The sequence below is a fragment of the Eumetopias jubatus genome, unplaced genomic scaffold (assembly GCF_037043125.1).
Source record: "Eumetopias jubatus isolate StellerSeaLion01/CBP00866 unplaced genomic scaffold, mEumJub1_p1.0 scaffold_9, whole genome shotgun sequence".
NCBI lineage: Eukaryota > Metazoa > Chordata > Mammalia > Carnivora > Otariidae > Eumetopias > Eumetopias jubatus.
The window spans coordinates 9,240,021-9,266,887 of NW_028274815.1; the positions used below are offsets into that span (position 1 = coordinate 9,240,021).

At 48.3% G+C, this 26,867-nt stretch overlaps 1 protein-coding gene across 2 annotated transcripts in view; it reads left to right on the forward strand.

Moving 5' to 3' along the window:
* The window catches only part of LPIN1 (lipin 1), a 70,305-nt gene that overhangs the window by 22,057 nt on the left and 21,381 nt on the right, over positions 1-26,867 (forward strand). For both annotated transcript variants that reach the window (XM_028099432.2, XM_028099433.2), the window contains exons 5-14: positions 1,130-1,255; positions 7,134-7,263; positions 8,584-8,896; positions 9,951-10,044; positions 10,643-10,833; positions 12,877-12,970; positions 13,947-14,016; positions 17,272-17,364; positions 20,429-20,508; positions 25,775-25,901. In XM_028099432.2, coding sequence (XP_027955233.1) covers positions 1,130-1,255; positions 7,134-7,263; positions 8,584-8,896; positions 9,951-10,044; positions 10,643-10,833; positions 12,877-12,970; positions 13,947-14,016; positions 17,272-17,364; positions 20,429-20,508; positions 25,775-25,901 — 1,318 coding nt within the window. The remainder of the gene's footprint in view (positions 1-1,129; positions 1,256-7,133; positions 7,264-8,583; positions 8,897-9,950; positions 10,045-10,642; positions 10,834-12,876; positions 12,971-13,946; positions 14,017-17,271; positions 17,365-20,428; positions 20,509-25,774; positions 25,902-26,867) is intronic.

The following is a 26,867-nucleotide window of genomic DNA, read 5'->3' on the forward strand; positions in this document are numbered from 1 at the left end:
GGTCGTCTTGCTCACCTTTTCTTTGCTTTTAACAGGGTGGTGAAATTTGGTTTCTGTGTATTACTATTTTAGTGCAAATGGCCAGTTTTAAAAGAGAAAACTCATCTGTAAAGTATACTTGATATTTCAGATCTTTATGTAATTCAGTATAATTTTTCTTTTTTTTTTTTTAGAGGGGGGGTGGAGGGGCAGAGGGAGAGAGAATCTCAAGCAGACGTCCTGCTGAGCACAGCGCCTGATGCAGGGCTCGATCTCACGACCCTGAGATCAGGACCTGAGCCGAAGTCAAGAGTCGGGCGCTTAACCGCAGGAGCCACCCAGGCACCCCTAAAATTCAGTATAATTTCTGATAATTATTTTTGTATCTTGCTAACATAAAGAAGGGATAACGAACATCAAGAGTATCCCTCTGCTTCATTATCCAAAATAGGATTTATCCCCCACTTGGCTAAAAATACGGGCAAATTGGCAATGTCACTTTTCCTAACTATAGCCTCTAATCAGCTGTAGGCTCAGAAACTGGTGGTTGGGCTTATTATAGTTGCCATCCCTGCATGGCTTTTAATTCCAGAACTTAGTGATGGATATTTCAGGGAACATCAAAAGTATGGGTAGATGGCCTCTGTGTGACTGAAAGAGCGAATCGTATTTTTTTAATGGATGCTTTCTACCTGAAATGAGGTAGCTTTGCAGTCATTTTGTAATTATAAGATTCATTTGGTTTATATCATTTATTTATTCTGCCAGATGAAGCATGGTCTGTGTGTGATCATTCAGTTACTCGGCAGCCCTACCCGTGGACAGTAAGACTTCTCAGCCTCCTGGGCCCAGTTTCGGGGCTGCAGGATCACCATTGTGCATGTCTGTCAGCCCAGAGGCTTGAATACAGTCATTTTACGTTTATAATCCAGCCAAAGCATGAACACATTTTTGTGTGTCTTTGTCTCATGTTTTTCCTCTCCACTGCCTGCAATGTGTGTGGGTGGGTCAGAAAGAGATCATGTTCATCTACAATGAACTTAGATAATCAAGGTAAAAGGGAAACTTGCCTTTACTGTGAATCTATCACTAATAATCACTAATAGTTCTTTGATGTTAGTCTTTGTTTTTTGTTTTGTTTTCCCTCCAGAACTCTTCCTAATGATATACCTGCATTCCAAGAAGATGTTTCTAAAGAAAGCCCTTCCCCCATCATGACTTACCCTCAGTCAGCTTCGTACCCTAATTCTGATAGAGAGTGGTCACCCAGCGCCAGGTAAGTTGCTGGGGGAAGTGTGTGCGTTTGTTCACCCCGGTCCAGAGGATTTAAAGTCAGTGACAGGAAGCGTGTCTAATAAAATAGTGAAATATAAGTAAAATGCGAAAAAATGCAGTTTAGAGTAGGAAGTACAGATCAGGATTGAAAAAGGACATGTGCAGGCCATAAACTTCTGATATCATCATCAGGCTGCAAATCTGGCTCTTCACTCCCCGCACGTGACCTTGAAAGCAAAACCACTCTGGTTCCTCAGGGCTAATTGTCAGCGGGAGAAAACAGGTGGCCGAGCCTTTTTTGACACTTAACCCTCAAGTACGATTCAGGAGCCACCAAGGTGGTTCTGGGCTGTTAGAGTGATGCCTTTGCCCCATGCTTAACCCCTTCTGCTGAGATCAGGAATATTTAGTATAACTCTGATGTTGCTCTAGAATTGGGTATAAACTTGGAGAACCAGACCTGCTCAGGCTACGGATTGCCATCCTGAAGATCCCAGAGACTTGTAGTCAGTGAGACCTCTGAGAATATGTGAGCCCTTCAGAGCCCTTCTCAGAAGGACTGGGGCGGGGGCAGATCTAAACTGAGTGTTCTCAGCAGGGACCATATCACCCCCATTGGGACAAAAATTGGTTCTTGGGCAACAAAGAATTCTTAGATATTATAATGGCTTGTGGCCTCCACGGGGCCTCACACATAAGCAGGTTCAGAGTCCATCTGTGGTGTTCAAGTTTCATGGTGGAGAGAGGACCACAGCAGGGTGGGGTGGGGGGAAGCCTCAGCTGTCCAGAGGTGCGCTAACAATGAAAGAGGTTGAGAAACACCGATCTTAGTGACAGGGACATCCTTGGATTCTTCTTCTTCTTCTTCTTCTTCTTCTTCTTCTTCTTCTTCTTCTTCTTCTTTCTTCTTTCTTCTTTCTTCTTTCTTCTTTCTTCTTTCTTCTTTCTTCTTCTTCTTCTTCTTCTTCTTCTTCTTCTTCTTCTTCTTCTTCTTCTTCTTCCTTTTCTTCTTCTTCTTCTTCTTCTTCTTCTTCTTCTTCTTCTTCTTCTTCAGATTTTATCTTATTTATTTGAGAGAGAGAGAGAGAACAATGAATGAGCAGTGGGTGGGGGGCAGAGGGAGAGGGAGAAGCAGGCTCCCAGAGGAGCAGGGAGCCCGATGCCGGGCTCGATCCCAGGACCCCCAGATCATGACCTGAGCTGAAGGCAGACACTTGACCGGCTGAGCCTCCCAGGCGCCCCAACCTTGGATCATTCTTGTTCCTCATGTTTTAGATGTACTTGTAGCTTGCAGTGGAAGTGTAGGAACCCTGCTGCAAAGGCTCCCTGCCTAAAGCCAGGGTCCTCCCAACACCACTCCTCGTTCCAGTTTCACCAGAGTGATCTCGCCAGTGGGATAGCACAGTGAGCAGTGTGCGCTGGAGCCCGAGCCCGAGTCCGAGAGAACTATATAGGTCCCGTGCCTGGTTCCAGCCAGGACCAGGACAGGGAGTGTTAGTCCGCCAGGGTGGGGCTGGGGGCCTGGCAGATGTCCTTGTGGAGGTCTGTCTGCAGACCCGCCCCATGTAACAGAAACAGAATGCTGGCTACCTAGGACATTTACAGTCTTGTAGCAGCCAGCCTTAGAGGGTAAAAAGAAACTGGTGATGGAGTTCCTTTGACCCAGCATATCCAAAATATCATCAAGTCGTTCTCACGAAGTTCTTAATGAGATATCTCACGTTCTTGTTTTCATACTAAGTCTTTGAGGTCATTGTGTATGTCACGTGTAAGGACCACCCCGGTTTGGACATGTCACACTTCACGTGCTCGATAGCCACATGCCGCTGGTGGCTGTCATAATGGACAGTGCAGATACTAGGCCTTTCTGGAACCTCCCACATCGTCTCCCTAGGTCTGTGAAAATGCACCCTAAGGAGGGAAAAAGATGGTACTTTAGGAAGAAAATTACGTGGGATGGTTAAAAACCAGTATTAGGTTGAAAAATCTGTTCAAACACTCTACATTAATTTTAAGAGTTTCAAATAAATGTTTAAAACACAACCCTGATATGTTCCCCTGTCTTTCATGATTTGCTGTATGAATCCGGAATAGCGACTCTGTCACATCGTGTGGGTCTGACTGCTGTCAAGTGCAATGACAAATTAGGATAAATAGATACATTTCCATACTTGGAATTATGTATTTTCTTTAAAGAGACAACTGGCAGCAGAAACGATCAATTCTTTGGAGAATGTAGTTTGATTAAGCACTAAATTCTGACCAGAGAACAACAATCTTTTATGGCCATATGGATGAAATAGAAAGTGAAATGAGTCTTTTGGCAGTTTCCTGTTCTTATGGTTCAAAAAAATTCATGTTGATTTCTGAGTGATTTCAACAGAGAGTGTTCTGCTGTTGTCAGATGCTTAACTCTGTTCATTTTCTTACAAATGCTTTTGTGGAGAGTAGTCAAAGAATTTATATGAAGTTCAATTTAATTGACCTATGATTTTTCTTTCTTTTAATGTATATCACGTGGTATCCAGTAGCCGGATAGATTGCCAAGGGACTGCCCCCCACTTGGCGGTTGCGGCCGAGGGAGGCCTTTCTAGCTCTTGCCCTCCACGGTCTTCCCACCTCCATGCTTCGGAAAGGTAGAGGGGCTCTTTTCCCCACTTGGATGTCTTCAATAATAAAAACTATGATCTAACTCTTACAAGTCTGTTTACCATTGACCAAATTACTTACGTGGAAAACACATAGAGACTGTATAAGTGAAACCTTTGATCTAACCCTTACAAATCTACTTGACTAACCAAATTACTTATGAAGGAAATACATATAGATGATTATTTGCCTTTGATTTTAAGCATTTGTAGATTATTAGATCCTTTTTTTTTTCCACAACTAAATTTGATTCTCTGGAAATTATTTATGGCTAAGTATATAGTTCTTCCTAATTTTGTGGAGTGCTTTGCAAAATAGAATAATGAAATAATTGGTAATATGATTTTTGCTTTGTGTCTAGGGTTGTTCAACATATAAGTTTATAAGATCTTTCGTATAAGGGGGGTTATTATAGCTCTTTAATTAGCTTCTTAGACTGTCTGAATAATGGAATCCTGTTGCCCCAGCATTTCTAGAATGGAGTTTTGGGGCGTAGCCTAGGGTGGATCTTAAGGTTTAGGGTCGTAAGTTTATATTTTCCTCTGAGGTTCCTGCCTCCAGTCCCTCCATGTCGTCCACACTCCAAGCTACGTGATGGACGTACATGGTTTATAAACTTTAACAAATGAAGCTCTGATTGACCTCCACATGGGAAACTGTTTTTCTTTTTGATTAAAGAGCCAACTCTCAGGATGTGCTTCATTTGGAGGTTACATGTATAGAGGAAAGGCCATTTTGAAAGGAGGTAAACTAAGCTGTGAACAGTTAAAACTAACTTGCCTAAGTGGGGCTGGCAAACTTCTGAAAACTATTACGTGGTTAATAAATGCATTATTTATGAAAACCAGTCATGGACCTTGTGAGCTTACTTTTTTGAACAACCCTTGACCTTAAAAGTCTAGTATTTGATAATGGGAAACTTTGGGACCACCATCTTTCTCCTGAATCACACCCAGTACTGGGAGACCTTTCCCTGACTCACCTACTGTCAGTCTGAATTCTGCAGAACGTTGCGTGTGTATTTGCGTCCAGAATCCTTTTGACAAAGGCTGGTGTTGCCCACGTGCTGCCATTTATCCCGGTGGCGTATCAGGCGTGAGAGGTGGGACTCCGAGCTCGTGACTTCCACACAGGGCTCATTTCTCTGTGAATGAGTTTGCAAACCTGAATACCTCTGTGGAAACTTAGGGCTTGTGGTGTTTGTGCAAGGATCGGGATAGCAGGTGTTCTGGAGTTGGCGCCGCAAGAGACCTGTGTTCAGTGTTCGCCTTCTTCTAGAGCAAGGGTTGGCTAACTACAGCCGGTGGGCCAACTGTGATTTTATGGGACTACAGCCAGCTTGTTCACGTATCGTCTATGGCTGCTTTTGTGCTACTGTGGCAGAATTGTGCATTTCTGACAAAGATCGCATGACCCACAAAGCTTGACGTATTCAGTCTCTGGCCTTTTACAGACATAGTTTGCTGACCCCCCTGCTCCAGAAAAGTTCTAAAGGGCTTTACTGACTTTAGTGCAGAGGGTAAGACAATTCATTGTTCCACAAGATATAAATTATATTTTACGTGGTAAAATATAACAGCAGGAGCTTTTTAAACCAGTGATTTGAGGTTTGGGTGCAATGCTGTTGAGGATAGGAAGCGAATTACAGTGGACTTTTTCTGCGATGACTCTGGAGAAAAAGTGGATTCAGGTCGCGGTTGTGGACACACCAGTGCCAGGAAAGCAGTGACCCTCCTGTAATTGCGCAGGGCCGGAAGGAGCAAAGGAGGTTGGGAGGCGATGAACACTTTACCACCTAGACGTATGGGGCGCTCAGTCTTCCTCCCGTGGGACCACTTCCCATAGGGTGGAACAGCGTGTGTGCATGTGTTTATGTGTTGGGAGAGGTTTCCCACTGTATACACCCCCACAATACGCTGTCCCAGGGTCCTCCTGTCCACACATGGAGAAATAGAGCGTGAGGGCCGCACTGTGGCCATGTACCATGGGGATGGCTTGGTGGGCCATGGGCACCACGGGCGATGAACCAGCCTCTGAGCACCTTGGTGTGGAATGGAGGAGGGAGAGAGAGCGGTCAGTCTCTTTGGTCCAAACGGCTGGACCGAAGAGATCTGGGCCCAGTTTGGCCAGCCCATTCAGGGTCCCTATTTGTTTCATCTCTGACTGCTCCTTGTCCTGACAGGAAGCCATGTTCAGCTGGAGTTGAAATCTAACTCAGATAGGTCTGTGAGGCCAAGCACGACGGTGAGTGGGAACCCAGGAGAGAGTGAGGTCTGTGGAAGGGCGTGCGAGAGGAAAACATGGCGGCTTTGTCCCCCGCGTCATGTGACACCGTTGTCTTACTCTGGGGGAAAGGACGTGAGAGAGTAAAGGCAGGGAGAGAGTAAATGGATGTATTTTCTCATCCAGATGTTGTTTAGGAGACTGTGAGAAGTTTGTAGACAAGCTGATGATTCTTGGCTGGTCACTCTGGCTGGACAGAGGGAAAACTTCGTTCAGGTCTAAAGAGTAGAAATAGGGAATGTGGAGAGAGAACACAAGGTACAACCACTTAAAAGCTGGCCTGAGAGTTAAGCCCCGTGATACGTTGTTACAGAACAAGCCTTGACCAACAGGTGGATCAGGTGGATCTTTGAAGTATTCCTGGAAGATAGAGTATTTAATGAAATCTCAACATAGAGGCTCCTGCCACGTTAGGGAGTTTGAGTTTATTCTTGGCATCTGGAATTTGCAGCAAAATTGGCACGTGATGCAAGTTCCCTGTTTTTGAAGCCAGTGCAGATTCATAAATATTTTAAAAATAGAATATGATGGGTGCGTATCTGAGATAGGCAGGAGTCCCTTTGCAGCCGAGAGCTGACAAGCTCGGTTTGGAAGTTGAAAATGCAGGAGAGGGGAGCTCAGGGTGAGGTGGGGAAAGATGGGTGGTTTGGAGATGAGAACAAACTTTTTTTTCCTTTCTACTTTCATCTCTCTTTTCCTTAATTTTCCTTTCAACATGCCTCTTCTCAACTTTACCTGGAACTGGGGGGCAGGTTGGGATAGGTTACCCAAACTGGGAGCTCCTTCCACCTGGCGCTGTGTTCTGTGGACCCCTAGTGGCCACAGAGGGGAATGTCATGGAGCTTGTGTGCATTTTCTGGGCTGTTTGAACCACAGAATTCTGGACCAAAAAACATCTTAAAAAGTTTCTCTTTCCAGTTTAATCATGGCTTTGTGTTTTTCTTAAGTCCTTCAGGTTCTCGACCTTCAACACCTAAAAGTGATTCAGAATTGGTCAGTAAGGCCACCGATAGGACGATGCAGAAGAATAACCTAGAAATGCTTTGGCTTTGGGGAGAATTGCCACAAGCAGCAAAGGTAAGTTTTTCTCCCCCCCTCAGCCCTGCTCTACGTCGAAGATAGTTTCTAAAAACATGAAATGGGCACAATCTTTTCTTTCACAAAGTTTTGTTTCATATTCCAGTCTATCAAAAGAATCTTGAATATATTACTATAAAAATTTTTCCTAACATTGTAAAGCTTCTAGAAGATGCTCCAGCTTCTTGTATCCCCAGTAAATATTTGTAACATGAGTGAATGAGTGAGTAAACATTGAAAGCATTCCTATTAAGAATCCCGATGGGCAACTCTGTGGAGGGAAGATCTGTTGAGGTAGAGTTGTGGACTCTTTCCTTTTCTGGGTTATATTTAGCTTTCATGGACAACGCTGATTTCTCTGCCCACAAGCTATAGTGCTGACCCAGCCAGCCATCTTTACAAGCTCATGTCATTTGTTGCTGGAGAAATGGCATGGAAGTGAAAGTGCTAACCCATCACTTCTTCTGGCAAAACGCTTCCAACCACAGACGGGCCATAGCATTGTTTTCGTTGTGCTAGAGCCGTGAGATCGAATACAGGAACAAATACCCTCCCTCTCCTGTCCAACCCCAGAAATTGCATTTTGGTTTTTGTTTGGATAAATCTTTTCCCTAACTGGATACTCCTTGGAGAAGTAGAATCGGAAATGCTAATTTCCGACTTACGGGGGGAAACCACTTATTCACTTAGTTTTGTGGGTAAACTTTATTAAAACATAGCTGTGTACAGAAAAATGCCCGGATCGTAAGTGCACAGATTGGAACATTTTCACACTGTGAATGTGTCCACGGGACTTGCACCCAGAGAGAAGCAGGGCTTAATCAGCCACTCGAAAGCCCCACCCTTTGCAGGTACCGCTCAAACTGCCCCCCCCCCCCGGAAGGATAAACGTCCTCCTGCCTCTCACAGCAGAGATGAGCTTGGCAACCTTCATCATGCTATTGTGTGTAATTGTAGTTCACTTGTCATTGCTGCGAACTACCCATCCTGTGAATAACTTCCCGTTCTATGGATGGACATTGAGTACTTGAGCTACTTCTGTTTGTTGGCCTTTACCGATCCCACTTTATTCTCTTTGGCAGTTGATGTTTTATATGAAAGTTCATTTGTTTTGGAACTGGTGTTCTGCTCTTTAGAGTCTTTTGGCAGAAGGGAAATCACCGGGTGACTCCTGAGGCTTAACTGTCTCTCTGCGAAATGGGCCGACAGTTGTGCAGATTGTTAATGGGTTAACTGTTTTTCTTCGGTTAACACCTTTTTTCTCTTTGCCCACGCTCTGACCATTCTGTCTGTCTGTTTGTCTCTGCCCCTTCAACATAGTCCTCTCCACACAAGATGAAAGACTGCAGCCCATTAAACAGTAGAAAAATCTGTGATAAGATGCACTTTCAGACCATCCAGAGTGAGTCTTCCGATGCGTTTAGTGACCAGTCGCCAACCCTGGCCAGGCCTCCCGTGCTGCCCGTTCCAGAGTCGGGCAAGCCTCCCATGGAGATGCAGTTTGTGAACGAAGAAGATGTCGAGGCCTTGGGGGCGGCAGCCCCGCCTTTATCTACGATCGAAGAACCCAAACCCCTCTCTGCCAGCGTAGCCCCGACGGCAAGCAAGACAGATTCTCCTTCCAGGAAAAAAGGTGGGAAGGCCCGTGCGCCCTAGCTCCTTCTGTGCAGACTTGGTGCTCTGCACATTCCCGATCCTTCCCTTGGAGGTCCCTAGTGCATCAGGGGGGAAGCTGGACCGGGACAGCTTTCTGCGGAAGGTGTTAGCAGAATTTAGTTACAGAATCAGACCGAAGGAACCCTTGGGGCGGGTGTCATGAGCCCCCTCACTTTCTAGATCTGGGCGCTAGGATTCAGAGGCATGACGTCTTTTTCACCCACTTGGGCCTCCAGAGGAAGTTGATTATTGAGCTAATCCTGGTCTCCTCGCCCCCTGCCCCCAGTTTCTGTCTAGCACGTTGCCCAGTTTTAATTTCTGCATGCTGCATATCACTGTTTTGGGGGATCACTTGTTTATATACATATATATTTTTTGCCGGGAACTCCCCTACTAGAATATATGTGCTCTGTGATATCAAGAACCTTTTGGTCTGGTTTACCTGTGTTTCCTCTGTGCTCAGAATAGTCAGTGCTCTGTAATGGCCGGTGGAATACACACCTGTTGGTGTGTCAGGAGGGGTCACGTCAAGCCTGCTCAGTTAACCACGTGGTGTGGTGCAGTTTTCTAGATTTGTGTGAACCAGTGACGTAGTTCTCTGGCAGAAGGAAACAGGAAGTCCGCGGTCATGGTGCACAGGGACCGCCGACGCGCCGTGTAGGCCCCCGGGCCTGGGACTATGGATACCAGGACGTGCGTAATGAAAGCTTTCGTCATTTAATAATGATGGTGGCAATCGCTTCAATAGATTGAGTGCTCAGTACATGTCAGGCACTTCACAGGTGGGGGGCGGAGCTCGGCAAGGTCACGTAGCTCGGTCAGGGGTACGCTCTTAGCAGTGGTGGGGTTGCATGCAGACTTGGTGAGTCGGCCTCCGGAGTCCTGCTGCGCTGCCGACCTCCAGCTCTTGTACTCGTGGGCCAGTGGGGACACTTTGGAGCAAATGTGCACATTGTGTTTAAGTGCTTTCCAGAGCTACTCACAAGTCCATGGAAGACCAGGGCTCTGACTCGACCCGTTTGCTTTTTCAGACAAACGAAGCAGGCATCTTGGTGCTGACGGCGTCTACTTGGATGACCTCACAGATATGGATCCTGAAGTGGCTGCCCTGTATTTTCCCAAAAAGTAAAATTTCTTTTTATTCCTCATATCATTTTCTGTGTTCATCTGTGTGAGTCTGGTTTTTCCCCCCTTATATTCGATTGGAAGGTGAGTAACAAAAGGGAGGCTCAGATTGTACTGTGGAAAGCTACCAGTAAATAATGGATTTTCTCTGGAGACACGTGTGTGGATATCTCTGTGTGACTGGCTTCCCACCTTCTGAACAGGAAGGCAGGCCCCAAGGCCGGCTGCCGGGGTGACGCCACAGTCACGTCACGGGGGGCGGTGGCCCACAACCCTACTCAGTGGCCAAGAGGGGTCAGCTGCACAGCCCGCTCCCTCCCCAGGAGAGAGTCTCCCGTGGCCCCAGAGGGTGGTCGCGAGATCTGTGGCCTCTGAGGACAGCGTGCTTTCCCTGCCGTTCATTTCACGTAGGCTTGGAAGGCGACACGGGGAGGACAGTAGGCTAAAATAATTGCTTCTCTCCCAAGGCAGTTGGTTTCCCTTGTCTGTCTTTGTCACGGTCCTGAGATGAGCGCCTGTGCTACTCTGAGGGCCAGCACGTGGAGGGAGCCATTTGCTGTCTGTGATGTCAGAACATCTCCCCTCTTCCTTCTCCCAGCGGAGATCCTTCTGGACTCTCCAAACCCGCCAGTGACAACGGGGCCCGGTCTGCCAACCAGTCCCCGCAGTCCGTGGGCAGCTCTGGCATCGACAGCGGCGTGGAGAGCACGTCGGACAGCCTGAGGGACCTGCCATCCATCGCCATCTCCCTGTGCGGGGGCCTCAGCGACAATCGGGAGATAACCAAAGGTACAGCCTGGGAGCCAGGCCCTGGAGCCCGTCTTCGGGCCATGAGCGCCCTCGTGTGGCCAGTGGCGAGAACGTCCGGAAGCCCGGGCTTCTCTAGTTCATGTCCAAAGTCGCTATTCACTTGGCTGGGTTCCTGAGAGCGCAGACAGCTCGTTGCAGCTCAGGGCCCAAATGCTGCTGGCCTGCAGGTGGCTGACCTGAGGGCTCGGGGCCACTTGCCGTGAGGCGTGTTTGCTGAGCATGATGTGTGTCTCCTTCCCTGTGCCTGTCCTGCAGAGGTGCCCTCTGGAGCCTACAGCCCAGTGGGAGTGTCAGGGTTATGGGGACACAGGGCACTGGGAGTGTCAGAAAGGCTGTGGGGTCTTGAGGAGGGAGGGACGTCTGAGTTTGAGCACGTTCAGGGGCCTTTGCCAGCTGGATCTCAAGGGTGCTCATAGGCTTGGCGTCGGTGGCGAGTTAATTTGTAGTGTCCATCAAATTCAGAACGATGGTTTCCCAGTATCTCGTGACAGCTACGTGGTGAGGTGGCCCCCAGGCCCCCGATGGGTGCATCAACCATCACCAACTGATGAATTCCTCGAGTGGCCTTAGTGGCCCTGAGTCTCCCTCTGCCACCCCTCCCACCTCCACTGTTCTCTCTTCTTCATCACGCTCCCCCCGCCCCACAATGGTCTGTTTTTCTAGCCGGGAAGGGGTGAGGCTGTGCAGTTCATCCCCTTGCCACTCGGGAGCCACTGTCTTCCCTTCCTGCCCTGAGCTGCCATCCTAGACTCCTGTCTCTCCTGAAGCCCCGCAGGGCTTTGTGAAGTTCTTCTCACACAAAAGCTGGGGCCCCTTATTCCGGAACCTGAACCAGCTAATCCGTCACCTGGTGCTGAACTGAACATTAAGTTTCTTAATGTGATCCAGCTGATTTAGTCCATCACAGGAGGTCTTTCTAAGCCCCCCACCCCTCTAATAACCAGCCACCTTGTTTTCAAATCTCTATCACCAACCACTCTGGGGCCTGGAAGAGGTGTGAGAAGGCTGGTGTGCAATGGCACCCCCTCTCCGGTGCACTTGCGCACTGAGTGTCCTTCCACGGGGGTCCATACAGATGAGGCCAGATTCCCATGACCAGGAGCCCCCGAGGAGAGTACCTAGCGGTATGAATTAGGATTCCGAAGGTACACGCCGTGCCAGTCCGGGTGGGCGTCTGACCAAGGGGTCTTTTCTACTGGACATGTGTGACTCCCGGTGTCCAGGGTCGGCTGGGTCTTGGTTCCATCCGGGGTCTATTGGACCCCCTTAGGGAAGGAGTGGGGACCAATTAGAGCCAGAGAGGTGGTCAGAACCCTCATCAAGGCTCCAGCCAGGGCCAGCCGAATGGGGGATGTCGAATGGAGGCCAGAGCTCGTTGCAGAAGCCAGAGTCAGGGCTAAGGTCCAGGGCCTCTGGCCCTGTGGCCTTCCTGCCTCCTGGGATGTGGTGGGGCTGGGTCAGGAGGCCAGGCCTCACGCTGTCTTCCGCACTTCCTACACATGACAGTGACCAGCACCTCACCCACTGACATGGAGTGAGCCCTTGCTTTAGGCAGGACATTGTGCTTCCCAGCCTCATAGTCACCGAGGAAGCAGGTGTGGTTCTTAATCCCCACGTTACAGATGAGGCTTGGGGAGATTAAGTACTTGCTCAACACAAGCTCACACCAATAAATGTGACTGAAACTGCGTGGCCTGGTTTCTGAATCTACTTGCCAGTCACCTGCTTCTGTAGATGCATAGGGAGACTGCATTTTCCACACACCTGCTCCCTGCCTCACTGCCTGGACATACGCTTGCCCCACGTCCTCGGACTGCCCCCAGCTGCCCTTCATTTCTGCACAGACACTGCCCCCAAACTAACTCAAGCCCCTTTACAAATACGTTTGAAGAATTGTCTATACAGCTGGAATGCATAGGCTCCCAGAAAACACTTGTGAATGAGTGAGGGAAACCTAAACCTATTTTTTTGAACAAAATATTCCTTCTATTTTCTCCTTGTTCCCTATGATTGCTTTCACAGATGCGTTTCTGGAGCAAGCCGTGTCGTATCAACAGTTTGTGGACAACCCGGCTCTCATTGATGACCCCAATCTTGTGGTGAAGATCGGGAATAAGTAGGTTCCTATTGAAAGTCATTTTGGCTGCCTCAGGGTACTGTTTGCATTTCAGTTTTTCAAAAGCAGAGACACAGACAGTAAACCTTAGAAATATGTAAGATGAAGTCTTTGTTAAAATTTATTATTATCTCTTCACTCTTGGCAAAATACCGTGTTGTTATATAGTTGGTAGGTTGGTGTAACTGTCAATCGTGTGGGTTTTAATATTCATCTGTACTAGATTTTCTTAAAAAGATGTATTTATTTATTTTAGAGACAGAAAGAGAGCATGAGCAGGAGGGACAGAGGGAGAGGGAGACGGAGGACCTCAAGCAGACTCCCTGCTGAGCGCAGAGCCTGGTGCGGGGCTCGATCTCACAACCCTGAGATCACGACCTGAGCCAAAAGCAAGAGTGGGGCACTTAGCCGACTACGCCACCCAGGTGGCCCCGTACTAGATTTTATAATGGAATGCATCCAGTCTCGGCCCTTGGCCTGTGAGCCTCAGGCCCACGTTGTCCGTGGGCTTCACAGCATAGACTGCTTGTCTACCCCGTGAAGGTTTCGGTGTCTGAGGTCAGGGGATGTGCAGGTGTTTTTGTAGACTGTCAGCAAACTTTTCTCCCTGAGAGGAAGTCAAGGGTGTTTAGGTATTAACTTGGGGTACCTAGTTGCCTTTTCCATGAAGTATGGCAAGAAATGCCTTCAGCACGTCAGTGGCTTGATGCGCCACGGAGCTCGGGCTCACCTCCAGCTGGCCGCGGGGGGTCTCCCACCGCCTCTGTCGGTCTCTGCTTGGCCCCCGAGAGCGGCTGCTGTGGGGTCAGCAGGGTGAGGGGCAAATGGGGGAGGGCCGGGGTGTTGGCAACAGCATTGGGCTCATTAAGGACCCAGCCGGGGTTCCAGAGCTTTCCTTGACTGTTTCTCGTGACATTAGGAAGATTTTTCAGTCTGAGCCTTGGTCTTTGACATCTATGTCATTTTTCCACATCAGATACTATAACTGGACGACAGCAGCACCTCTGCTCCTGGCAATGCAGGCCTTCCAGAAACCTTTGCCAAAGGTGAGCTTGAACATGAGGCAGAAGAGGTGGCACTAAATACCATAGGCAGACTAATCTGGGCGGTTGGAATTTAACTTTTACTTTAGAACCACAATGTTAATTACATTACATTCTTTTGAAGTTCATGGTTATAGAGGTCAGGGGCTTGGAATCTGCCTCTCTTGCACCCTGAAGGCCCTTCCCCTTCCTGCTTATCAGGGCGAAACCTCCCAGTCCCGAGTCCTGCCTCTTCCGGGGCTCCTTTCCCGACACCTGCTGTGCTAGGGATGTAGGTGGGGGCAGAGTGGGTAGATGCCCGGAGGTCAGAGCCCAGGGGTGGCGAGGGGACGAGAGAGAAGGGCTGGAGCCGATGGCAGTGTGGGTGCAGGGAGACAGAGTGTCAGATGTCAGCCAGGAAGCCAGCCCCGGGCCTCACTGGCCGAGGAGGGGAGAGTGCAGGGCTGGCAGTCCCTAGCTGCACGAGAGGGCAGGTGGTGGCCGTGGGAAGAGGCAGGGTTAGAAGGGCAGGCGGGCCGCTGTAGCCCCCCCCATGCTGTCGTGCTCCCCCGAGGTCTCCCCGGACACTCGGCCTGGAATTGTTCAGTTTTTCCACCTTTTATCTTCCTACTAGATTATACATTCTTTCTGCTGCAAAGACCACGTCTTAACCTTGTCTCCCTCATCCGCTCAGCAAGAGCTTCGTGCGGTTTGGATATTGTAGCCATCAGATAGTTGTGATATCCGAGGTTCTTGAAAGTCTGCTCTGACTTTGTTGGGCCCATGCTCACGCCTTCCTGCGCGTGTGCGTGTGCGCATGTGCGGGCTGCGGCCGGGGGGGGGGGCGGTTGCGCGTGTGTGTGCTTGGATGTGCACGTACCTGTGTGGGTAGCGTTTGGGGTTTGGAGATCGTGACCTCCTCTGTGGTGGTACTTTATCTGAGGTCTTGTTTTCCTCCCTGGTTTTGTTTTGTCTCTGCTGGCTTCCCTGTCCCCTCATGGTATTCATGGCCCACGATAAATTATTATGTTACATTTCTCAGCTCTTAACAAATCAAAGGAAAAAGACCAATGCAATAGAAATATCCTTTAACTTAAAGGGGTTTAGCTCACAAAAGACGTGTGCATGGCTCCTAAGCTGAGGCTTTGTGATATCCTTTACAAGCTGTCAGTAAGTCCTTGACTCTGCTTATGGTGTTTCTTAATGTAGAATTTGTCCATCCTTTAAGGCTGTTGGGTCTTGTATCACACTTAGAATGGCCCTGCTTCCCCATTTCTGAAACTTGTGAAAATATGCTAGCTTTCCCCCTGGTACTTTCTTTTTCTTCTTTTTTCTTTTTTATATAGGTTCCCTGCCTAGCGTGGAGCCCAATGCGGGGCTTGAACTCACGATCCTGAGATCAAAACTTGAGCTGAGATCAAGAGTCAGATGCTTAACCCCCTGAGCCACCCAGGCGCGCTCCCCTAGTACTTTCTTAAATCTCTGATCTGTCTAGGTTTTATTTTGTGAGTGAGTGAGGTATCAGGAACCAAATCAGTTCTTTCCCAGCTGGTTACTGAATCATGATGCTTTGTAGGAAACAGAATGACTATGAGTAGCTTGAATAATAAGGGTTTATTATCTGACATAGTAAGAATCTTTGAGGTTGGTAGTTTCAGGGTTAGCTTCTCCGTGATCGTCTTGGCTTTCCCTTTATGATCACAAGGTGGCTGTCCCCCACGTCATCCTCTCCAACAGCCACACCCCAAATAGGAAGGATGAGACAGACTTCTCACATTTCATTGGCTACAACTTGGTCACATGATCACCTCCAACTGGCAAAACAGTAGAATGAACGTGAATGGCGTAGATGAAGCGAGGTCCAAACATATTGCACCTGATTCCTAAACAGAGTTTTGGATGTGTTGGCAGGAAAGAAAGGGGATGATGTGCCCAGGGAGGCAAGTACCCGGGCCTGGCATAGCTACCTAATTATCTGAGTACCTTTTGTTAGATAACTCTTTTCCCCACTGATAGGCGGTTATAGCTACAGTGTGTATGCTATTTCTTCATGAATTTAGATTCATTTCTGGACTTTGTCTTCTGTTCCAGGTATATGTTTACTCATGTACCAACATGCATTCTTATAATTACGATAGCTTTTCAATATATTTTAATATCTAGTAAGACTCATACCTACCTAATAATACCCTTCTGTCTGTGAGTTTTCTTGGCTATTTTTATTTGTTTTATAAATGAACTTTAGAATCGCTTTGTCTAGGTATGAAAATAATCCTAACTAGTTTTTTTTCCTTTAACTGGGGTTTTGTTACATTTATGGATGAATTTAGGACGAATAGGGTAATCGACATCTGTACACATTATCCTCTTTATGAATAGGTTACTCGTGGTTTTCTTTTCCGTGTATTCAGTTTCTTTTGTATCAAATAGGGACTTTTAAATGATAACAAGAAGCACAATAGGCGAAATATGTGAATTTTTTTTATCTCTCACTTAACCTGAAGCCTGTTTGGTCAAAAGATGTAAATTGTTCTTTCATTACTAGCGGTGGGGGGGGGGGGGGGGTGTCCGTTCCCTGATAGTTCTGTGAACCAAGGAAGGGAGAGGAGATACTGTTTACCTGGTGCTGGAATTCGCCTCAAGATAGACATTTTCTTCTTCGGAAATTTTCTTTTAGAAAATTATTAATTAATATTTAATCTTCCCCCATTAAACTTTGATTTCTTTAGGGCGTGGGTATGAGTTTTCTTTTTAATACTTGAGGTTTTGACCCAAATGCATCTACTAAGGTTCAGTTTGTCCCAATTTGGCGGTTTACATTTACTAAAGAGATCCTGTACATTTTACTCTTTGTTTAAAACCATTTTACCCTCTACTCCATATTAATCATTTCATTTTTTTCTTTTATAATCATCATACTGAGAGTAACAGTAGTTTAACCAGTAAATCACTTTAATTTGAAAACCTCTGGTCTTAACTAATCACTAATGATTTTCAATGCTTTCTTTTTCTGTTGTTGTCGTGTTGTATTTTATTTGTTGTTTGTTTATTCCTTTAACATCTTCTTAAGTCTTCATGCTTAAGTTATCTTCATGTGGTTTTGGACGCCATTAGGTTTTGCTTCTCGAAAATTTTTAGTCCACAAATAGTATGTTGTGTTTTCTCTGATTTTTTTTTTTTTAATCTTACTTTAATTTGCGCGTGTGTGTCTTTTGGTTTGATGTGCTAAGTTGATCTTTTTTTGGTTCCATTATTTATGTTACCATCCATTTAAAACAGGCCACTGTGGAATCTATCATGAGGGATAAGATGCCCAGAAAGGGAGGAAGATGGTGGTTTTCATGGAGGGGAAGAAATACCACAATCAAAGAGGTAAGCATGGAAAACAAAAGGGTGTTTCTACTTAGCTCAGCCAGTTTGGGGGTTTGTGTAGTGGAGTGTGTTTTCATGCTTGTATGTCAGAGAAATAAGCACAAGCCATAATGCTGAGTTTTCACGAGCTAGCTCTGCGTTGAAGCAGGGAAAGGCATCCCAGAATGTAGGGAAGGTACAGAGGAAGGGGAGGTGTGGGTTTACCTCCCGACCCTGTTACCTGGCTGGGAGCCCATGGCCAAGTCACCGCCTCTTTGGAATTTCTTCATCTGTCGAAAGAAGGGATTCAATCTGATAGTTTAATTTTCTTTTTTAAGTTAAGTATCTTCTTGCTGCTTGTGAGTATAACTGTAATGAGGCAATACTTAGAATGGTAGACTAATTCTCATCAGTCCTTTCACTTAAATGGTGTGTCTAAATATGCATGACTTTGGTGTCCCTTTATATAAATGCCTGTACTTTTTTCCAGGTCTCTGTCAGCCTCTTCACCTATTTCTTGAAGCACTTTCCTTGCTTGACTTCCATGCCCCTGTGTTCCTCCCAAGGCTGGCCCCACTCTGGCTCTGCCCCCACAGGGGGGTCGTTGGGCATTGTCCTAGGGTCTTATCTTCTGCTTGGACCACCTGCCTTTCCCTAGGCAACCCCACTCACCCATGTTTGATTTCCAAACCATTCTTTTGTATTTCCTGTCCGTTTATCAAGCAGCCAGCACTGTGGACATCTCCATGTGAATACTTCAAGATACTTCGAACTGGGTCGTTTCCAAGATTGAACTCACGGTTTTCTCGTGAATTCTCCCTTTGTTGGACCATAGTCAGAAAATGGTGCCAGTGTCCCTCCGCGGGCTAGACCCTTCCTTTTTCCTCATTTCTCACATTCGGTTCATCACCACGCCCTATCAATTTACCATCTTAAATATTTCTCAGACGTATCCATCTCTCTCCGGTTCCACTCCCCCACATGTAGGCTAGCACCATCTGTCCCAGGATTGCTTCCTGTGGTCCACTGGTCTCTTCTTGCCCTCTCCTTTTCAGCCTCTATAATGTAGTTGCATTAGTTGATGTAGGATACTGGTCCAATTTATGTTATTCCTTCCTTAAAAGCTTTTGGGTTCCCAGGGCTCTCATAATTAGGACCAATATCCTTACCATGGTTCACTGTGTTTGTGTATCATAGCCCCTGCCTCCCTCTTTAGCCCTTTTTTGCCCTTCTACGCCCTGCCCCCCCCTCCGTTTTAGCTTCACTGGCTGAATGTGCACTCTACCCCAGGACTTTTGCATATGCCGTTTCCTCTGCCTGGTGTTCCTAGGACCCCTTTACCACCCCCTTCACTTAATTAACTCACGTCTCAAAAGACTCTTTCTCAGCAGATTAGTCTGGGCGGCCGTTCTCTGTTCTCATAGTCCCGCCCGGGACTGCGGGAAACGCTTTCATACATTTTTGTCAGGTTTGTAATCGTACACATATTAGTGTGACTATTTGATTAACATCTCTTTCTCCTCCACATCCTAAACTCCAGGAAGGCGGAGACCATGTCTGGCTCTGATCCCTGAATATCCCTGGTGCCCATATTGGACACATAAGAGGGGTTTGGTGAACATTTGAGGGAATGCTGATTACTTTTGGCATATAGTGCAAGGAAACCCCAAGGACAGCAGTCAAGTTGGTTATTATAATACTGACAGAAACCCCAGTGAGCTCAATGTATTTATTGCATGAGTTCAAGGGGAAAAAGTCTGGTGGAAGGGTTTTATCAAGATAACGTTCTTTCACATTTTCTTAGCATAATCCAAGTTTTACCGATTACCCCGTTATCTTCAAGGGGTATAAACAAGTTAGACCAAACATCTGCTTTACTTGAGGTGACTTAAAACATAAAGGGCCTTTCTAGTTCCCTTACTAGAGAGTAGAATGTTCTAGAATTTAGGCAGAGGGCTATTTCCTATTTAAAAGGCCTGTTTATTGTAGGGTATTCACGTTGTCACCAGTTTGAATTAAGGGGAATGCCAGCATGAAGGAACAGTTATGACATTAAATATTTCTTAAAAAAACTGAAATACATTTATTTCAGACAGATATATATATTTGAACTTGTCTAATAAAGAATTGTTGATAGTGGTGGCTAAGTTACCTCAATACATAGATTAAAAATTACTGAGTATATTGTCACATCAATTATTTGTGTGTTTATCAAAAGCTAAAGAATGTTTGGAAATAGTTTGTGCTCATCCTGTGTTAAGATGGTCACACTGATATATTATTTATTTCACTCGTTTTCTTTACTAACATTGAAAACATTAACCTACCTCCTGACCAAATGATCCCAAGTAATGGGATTTAACTGCACATCCTTTGTCCTTGGGCAGTTCTGTTTGATGACTTCCCATGAAGTCTGTGGGGCCGGTGGGTGTCTTCTCCTCCCTGGCCTGCTGTGGGCCAGGCTCTGTGTGTGTGTGTGTGTGTGTGTGTGTGTGTGTGTGTGTGTACAGCTTCTCTGTGGTCCTCACAGCAGCGTTAGGAGATGGATGTTATCCCTGCCCCTGCTTCATAGGTGAGGAGACAAGGCTCTGGAAGGTTCCAGGACTTGCCCAGATCTCACAGAGTTTCAGAGCTCTTTCCAGTACACTGAAGGAGCATTTTCTATTAAGAGTGTGTGGTGTTGAGAAAGAGAGAAGGCATCCACGTTTTCCCAAGCAAAATATGGCGTGAAAATATTTTTGAGCATTTCTATCAGCAATTATAAGAAAATATTTTGAAAATATTCGGGTATCCAGGCAGCCCTTGATAAAGCATTTGCATAAGCTCCAGTGATTATGAAGTTTGGTTTGGTGCCACAAACACTTATGGAAAACAGACTCATTTCTGTCAAAAAAATTTTCTCAGCTTAATTGAACGCTTCCAAGCAAAGGAATGACTGGGACCTGCCATGCCTGGGGCATGTAACGCTGGGGACGGCATTGGGGGCCCTGCCCCGGGCTTAGGGGAGCCCGTCGTGGGACCCCAGCGGTGTCGTGCAGGTCCTTCTCTTTGGTACCCCGTGACTCTTTCTTGTCTCCTTCTCCAGGAAAGTAAGCCGGAGCAGTGCTTGGCTGGAAAGAGCCACAGCACCGGGGAACAGCCGTCGGCGCTCAGCACGCCCACCAGGTACAGCGCCAGTCCACGTGGGCTGTTGCGGCCCCTTTCTGCGTCCCAGGGCATGGCACGTGCCTGCCAGGTGCTGATGGGGTTCACCGAATATACGGGCAGACCTGGCTTGCAGCCCTGGCTCTGTGTTTGCTCAACGACCTGGAGCCATTTACCTCACGTGGTTTCCCATGATCGATCGAATGGAGGCAGTTGCCCCCTTGGACGTCTACCTGGCAAAGTAAACGCGAGGCCTCAGTGAGGTCACGGAACTTGAGTGCTGCTCAGGGTCTTGGTGTGTGATGGCCCCAGACATACAGAATACAACGGCAGTTATGCTGCTGCTGCTGCTGACCATGACGACGACAAAATGAGCGTTAACGGCAGCGTGGAAATGAGTTTCTTTCTGAAGGAAATTGCCTTTCTCTATGGTTTCAATACTTACAGGGGCTTATGTTGATACTTTTCTAAGTATTGATATGGATTCATATGGACTTGGCGACTGATCAATGCTATTAATGTTTTGTCTTCAGGTTAATCTGTTTGTACGGGATTTGAGGGTAACTCTGATCTGAGGGCAAAGCCTTCGCGCACTAGTTATGATGCTAATAATGTATATCATTGCCGAATGAGCTGATGTAGCACCTTTTACATATCACCTTACCTTTAGAGTATCCCTGTGCTTAAGCAAGCCAGGATTGCCTTCCTTATTTAGCCGGTGGAAAATACTAAGATGCATATCTTAATAATTTTTGTATCGTAGAGGCTAAGCCAATGCCTGACGCATAGTGGGCACTTCATGAGTATTATTGAGCTATTACTGAATTGGTAAGTTTTTCCCAACACACTGTTGATTCATAGGAGAGGCAGGCTTCGAGTGCACGTCCTCAGCCTCCTGGCCATAGCTCTGCCTCGTCAGCTATTTTAGTTCTAGAATCCTCTGCGGAAATAGAAACCCATAGAGGAGGAAGTAGGAAGAAATCTGGTTTCTTCATTGTTCTGTGTGTAGAAGAATGTGCAGGACCTTTTGAAGATGACTCCCTAAGAGGCCTCGCCAGCTCTCGGCTGGAGTATTACTGGGGGCACCCTTGCTGGTTCCCATGGGGGGGGCCCTGGCACTGCTGGTTCCCATGGGACCCTCTGCCTCTCTACACTGGAGAGGGAAGCGGGGTTGGCTTTTCAGTTTTTCGCCTTCCATCTCTGGCTCGTTCTCTGGAAAAGGGCTTTCAGGCATGGTTTTCTGGATACCTTCCCAACCTGGAATGTTGAGTGTGACTTTGCGGGAGCTCGGTAGGGAGAAGGAGGGTGTGTTCTAGACGGAGCGCAGGCTGCGGATGGGCTGTCCTGTGTGGGGACGTGCACAGCAGGCGGGCTGGAAGCCAATGGACTGTTGGTGGGGTCGTCGTTCACGCCCACGAGTGGGCAGCAGTCCGTAAGCAGAAGGCTTGGGAGTCAGGCGGACCTGGTTTGGAATCCTGGCTTTGGGGAAACTGGTTTCCGTATCTGAGCAGAGGAACAGGTGTGATGTTCATGTCCAGAGCAGCAGGGGAGGCAGCCCAGGAGAGAGGCAGCGCCGTTGGGGGGGACACGGGCAGAGGCCTCAGCCCACCTGTCCTGAGCGTTTAAACCAGCAGTTTAGCTGCACTGGAAACACCCTGCTGTCCTGGAGTTCTTTTCAAGAACCCTGTCTGTCCTAGCCACAATTTCCAAACACGAGAGGCAGCATGAGCCGGACACAGAGCAGAGGCTTTGTCAGCTTTCTGTGTGAGCTTTGGTGAATTCGTCAGCCCCACGGTGTCTCCTCCTCCATCTGTGAAATGGGGCTAAGAATGATACCAACCCCACGTATATCAGCTGACTTAATTCTCATGGCATCTTCACGAGAAAGGAGACCAGAATGCAAAACCCCACAGGGCCACACAGGAGGGGTGCTTCCGGCAGCTGCACGGGAGCAGTCAGGAGGCGGCTCTCGGGGGACCTGGCCCAAGGTTGAAAAGGCACAGAATGTGGGGCGCCTGGGTGGCTCAGTTAGTTAAGTGGCTGCCCCTAGATTTTGGCTCAGGTCATGATCTCAGGGTCCTGGGATCAAGCCCTGCATAGGACTCCAAGCTCAGCGGGACGCCTGCTTGAGATTCTCTCTCCCTCTCCTTCTGCCCCATCCCTTGTGTGCACACACTCTCTCTCTTTCTAGAATAAATAAATCAATCTTAAAAAGGCACGGAAGGTGACAACAGCTGACAGTGTGGCACACAGCGGCATCTGCTACTGGTCGGGCCTCTCCCCTTGCCAGCAGCCACGTGGAGGACCAGGGAGGACCCTGGGGGGCTGGGGGTGGGGGATGAGCAGCAAGACCCCAAGGCGGCTCCTCCCGAGCTGCGGCATCAGCCGGCGAGGTTCATCTGAAGCATCACCGATTTTCTTACCATCTGATACGATCCTCTTCAAATGTTGGCACAGATGCTATTCCCAGCTAACTAGAAATCATCCAGGACTGTTCACTGTTGCAAGTTAGTCACGCCGCACTTCTTATTAAACCTGGAAAGTGAAGCATTGACTCCTATGAGAAGGAATTGAGATTTTGAAAGGTATTAACATAGAGTTCTTTGGAGAAATGGAAATCTTTTAATTTTTACTGGCATCTTAGACGCTGAGCCTCCCAATTGGATCCGTGCAGCCGATGGAGAGAAGGCGTTGGAGTGCTCTTCTAATTGACAGGCTTGATTGACAGAGCAGTCCCTGAAGTCTCCTAATTGAGCAAAATGCTTGTCACCACACAAATCATTAAAGTACTATTTGAAAAATGTGCACGGTGACAAGTGCTAAGTTAGATGTTGTTCACAGCTACTCTCTGAACACAGACTTTCAAGTGAGATGAGCCCTTTTGTTTGTTGGTTGCTTCTTGGCGGCGGTGTAAAGCGGGCACCAGCTCCCGAGCCCTCGCAAGCGTGGGGGCTGGGGCTTGGGCTCGGGCAGGGGGCCGGTTCTGTGCGGGGTGGCAGAGTCCTCAGATGCCGCATCCTTGCCCTAAGCTGGCTCTCCCAGCAGCCAAGTGTACGACTCCCGTTGCAGTGTTTGGGTCTGTTTTCCCTCAAACATGGCGTGCTGTACGGGGTTGGTGGGTTTCTTTTTTCTTTTTTTTTAAGCAGCAAATGGAAAGGAACAGTGATTCTGCCTTGCTTCCTCACCCTCTGAGCAGAGGCACACATCCGTGTGGTGTCATGAGAGCTTTGGTTCACATTTGGATCTCAGTTCACTCCAGACTGGTTGGTCGGAGCAGAACCGTTTCCCGATTCAGTGAGGGACCTGCAGCCTGGTCTTTCTCTGGGTTCCCGCCTGGGCACATGTCTGGCCGGGTTGGCTCCAGGACTATGTCTTCCCCAACGGGAAATCTATGGGTCATAGTTTCAGAAGAACCGGCATCATTCGCTAGAGTCGGGCGGGGGGGTGGGGAACCAGAAAGTTCTGTTGCTTTGGAACATGTCATTGTCCAGACGAGCAAGAGGCCCCGAGAGGAATTCTCCAGTCATGAGGACTTCAGTGAGTGGGGCTCATGTCTCCCAGTCTGGCTCTTTCTGTCTGTTACCTGCCTGTACCCTGAGTGTGTTGGTGGGTGTGATGCGGTTTGCTCCTCTACATTTTGAGATAAGGAAACCAGGGCAGAAAGGAGAGCAGTCTGTGAGGGTAACAAGCTGATTCCTGTGGGGTTCCAGCCTGGGCTTCTCAGGTTCTAACCCCCAGGCTGTTTTCACTGTACCTAGAAACACAGTGTCACGGGTTAGATTCATGTGCACGTAGCCCGGCCCTGCCATGTACCAAGCAGGACACTAGCCATCACGCTCTGTCCTTCTTTGTGGACACAGCGACCTGTCCCCATGGCTCATTCCCCACAGTCACCGTATCCTGGTGGTGGCTGAGTCTGCTTTCCCATCAGAGCACGTATCCTGCTGTGTTGTGATGGTTTAGACAAAGCGCCTGGGGAGAGCAGGGGCCGGTCTGTCTGCCGTATTGACGGCGGCCGGCACAGCGCAACGAGCATGAGGTGGATGAGCTCCAGTCTGCCAGCCTGCAGCCCACAGTCTCCCTCTCGTGGGGCTGGGGCAGCAGGTGCTTAGGGAAGGGCCCCTCATTCTAGATGTGGAAAGAGGCCCGTCTCCTCTTAGAAATAGCAGAGAAGTGGGTGCTGTGTGACGGTGTCCTCCCTCATGTCTCCCTAGTTTGGGATGGTCCTGGATTGTAGGGACTGCTCTGGAAGGAACACACGGGATGAGAAAGCAACAGGCTGCACGGGCAGCGGAAGGGAGGTGGGGGAGAATGGGAGGCTGGAGGAGGCCGGGGGACAAGGGGGACTTGAGCATTGAGAGGTCAGAGCACATTGAGATAAAAAGATAAAATAGAGCTCCCACACGTGTCGGTCTTGCATAAAGGGATGTCCCGGGCAGGAAGCTTTGCAGGGAGGTGTGCACCTGAGGATGGGATGTGCCTGCTTGGGGCCGACTCAGCCCTTTCCACTCAGCCTTAACAAACACTTTGTAACTTTGTATAGTGGCAAGACATTTTTGAAGGTAATGGTCTCAGGGAGCAGAGCTGATGCTGCTGGGTTGGGGATTATGCTATAGCAGGATGTTGATTGAGGGAACAACCAATAGGCTTTATAAGAGCTGGTTAAAGAAAGAGAGCCTGCTTCCCACCTGCAACCCCCAGCCCTTCACCAAACGGAGAATTCTGGAAGAGTTGGGAGCATTGGCCCCGTGTGTTCTGCACAGGCAGATGACGTGCATAGCCCTTGGCCGTGGGACAGCCTGCTCAGGGCTTCCTTGTCTTCACCTGGTGGGGAGTCCTACAGTTACTTAGTTTTTTGGAGATGGGTGTTTGGAGAGGTATAAACAGACCTGATCACTCAGGATGTGTGGAAATTTGGACTTCTTCTTGGCCTGCAGCCTTACACCCGGAACAGAAGAGAATGTTTACAGGCATCCTCCTTGGGAGGAGGGAGCTTAACCCTGTTTATCAGGAAGAAGCAGCGTCTTGGTTTAAAATAGAGTGATGATAGCTAGGAAATAGGGAAGTGAATGAGGAGCGGCAGCCCCAGATAAATAATGCAGGAGGCATATGAATGGGAGTTAGTGAGCGTTCATTGATAAATGTAATGGCATATGGTAAATGACCACCCGAGAGACGGTACTCGGGAGAGACCCGATTGACTCTGTCATTGATTCCGGCCTAATGCATTTTTAATGGCTACCCAGATGCATTTCCTAATTGGTGATTACATCACTCTGTGTTCCAGAATAAAGCATGAATCATCCTCCAGTGATGAAGAGCACACAGCTGCCAAACCATCAAGTGCAAGCCACCTCCCTCTGTTGTCCAATGTCAGCTACAGGAAGACCCTTCGGCTCACTTCAGAGCAACTGGTGTGTGTCTCGCTCCTCCCTCGCCGGCTTCACAGGCACTGGCCGTGGCGTGGCCACCCAGACGCAGCGGCCTGGTGCTCTGGGTGCCCCTCCTGCTCTCCAGCCCGGCCTCAGCCCCTGGCCAGGCCGACCCCACAGCCTCGCTTCCCCTTTGTCTTCCCTGATGTAGCCCTGGAGCTTTCAAGTGTTGGAGGAGGGCAGCCTGAGGAAGCTAATTTATCCTTAGATGTAAATGACTGATAGACCCGAATCTCACAGGCTCTTTCCATTTTTAGAGAGATGTTTGTCGACTCCAGGGCATCTCCTAAATTGGGGGAAATCAAACACTTGTGCTGGGGTTTAGAGAGTTTCGGGTGGAAGGGGGCCATCCTGGTCACAGGGTCCTCTTCTGTGGGGGTGTACCATCAGTTTTAGTCGGACCCTTCTTTCCCTGGACCTTGTTTCCCGTGAACAGCCAGTGAGCAAGTATCCGCCCTCTTTTGCTTTTATCCTAAGAATGAGTGGGGGGCCAGGCTAAGCTGTGATGGTGTTCACGGGAAAGGGTCAGGCCAGACCCCCACTTCACGCCACCAGCACGCCCCTCGGCCTGGCAGCCTCTGTGCAGTTGTGTGGCACGTGGCTCAGGCCAGCGATGCTGGGGGCACCCGGGGTTAGGCAGCCAGCTGGCATGCACGAGGGGGTCCCCGCAATGAGATGCAAAACCGCCAAAAAGGTAATTTTGCTTTCCGGATCTGTTGTGAATTCCTTGGGTCTGCGGTTACTCAGGAAAACATGTTTCCGCACTTGGCCTTGTCTCCCCCGTTGTGGCCCTTCATATTTATTCACGGAGTAGTAAGTGTGTCCTGTTCTGAAGGTGGGATTCCCGTGGCGAGCCTCCCAGCCTGTCATTCAACCCTGCAGGAAGAGGGTGAGCTTGCCTTACAGGGGGGCCTATGGGGAGAGCTGGGTTCAGGTGGCCCAAATCCT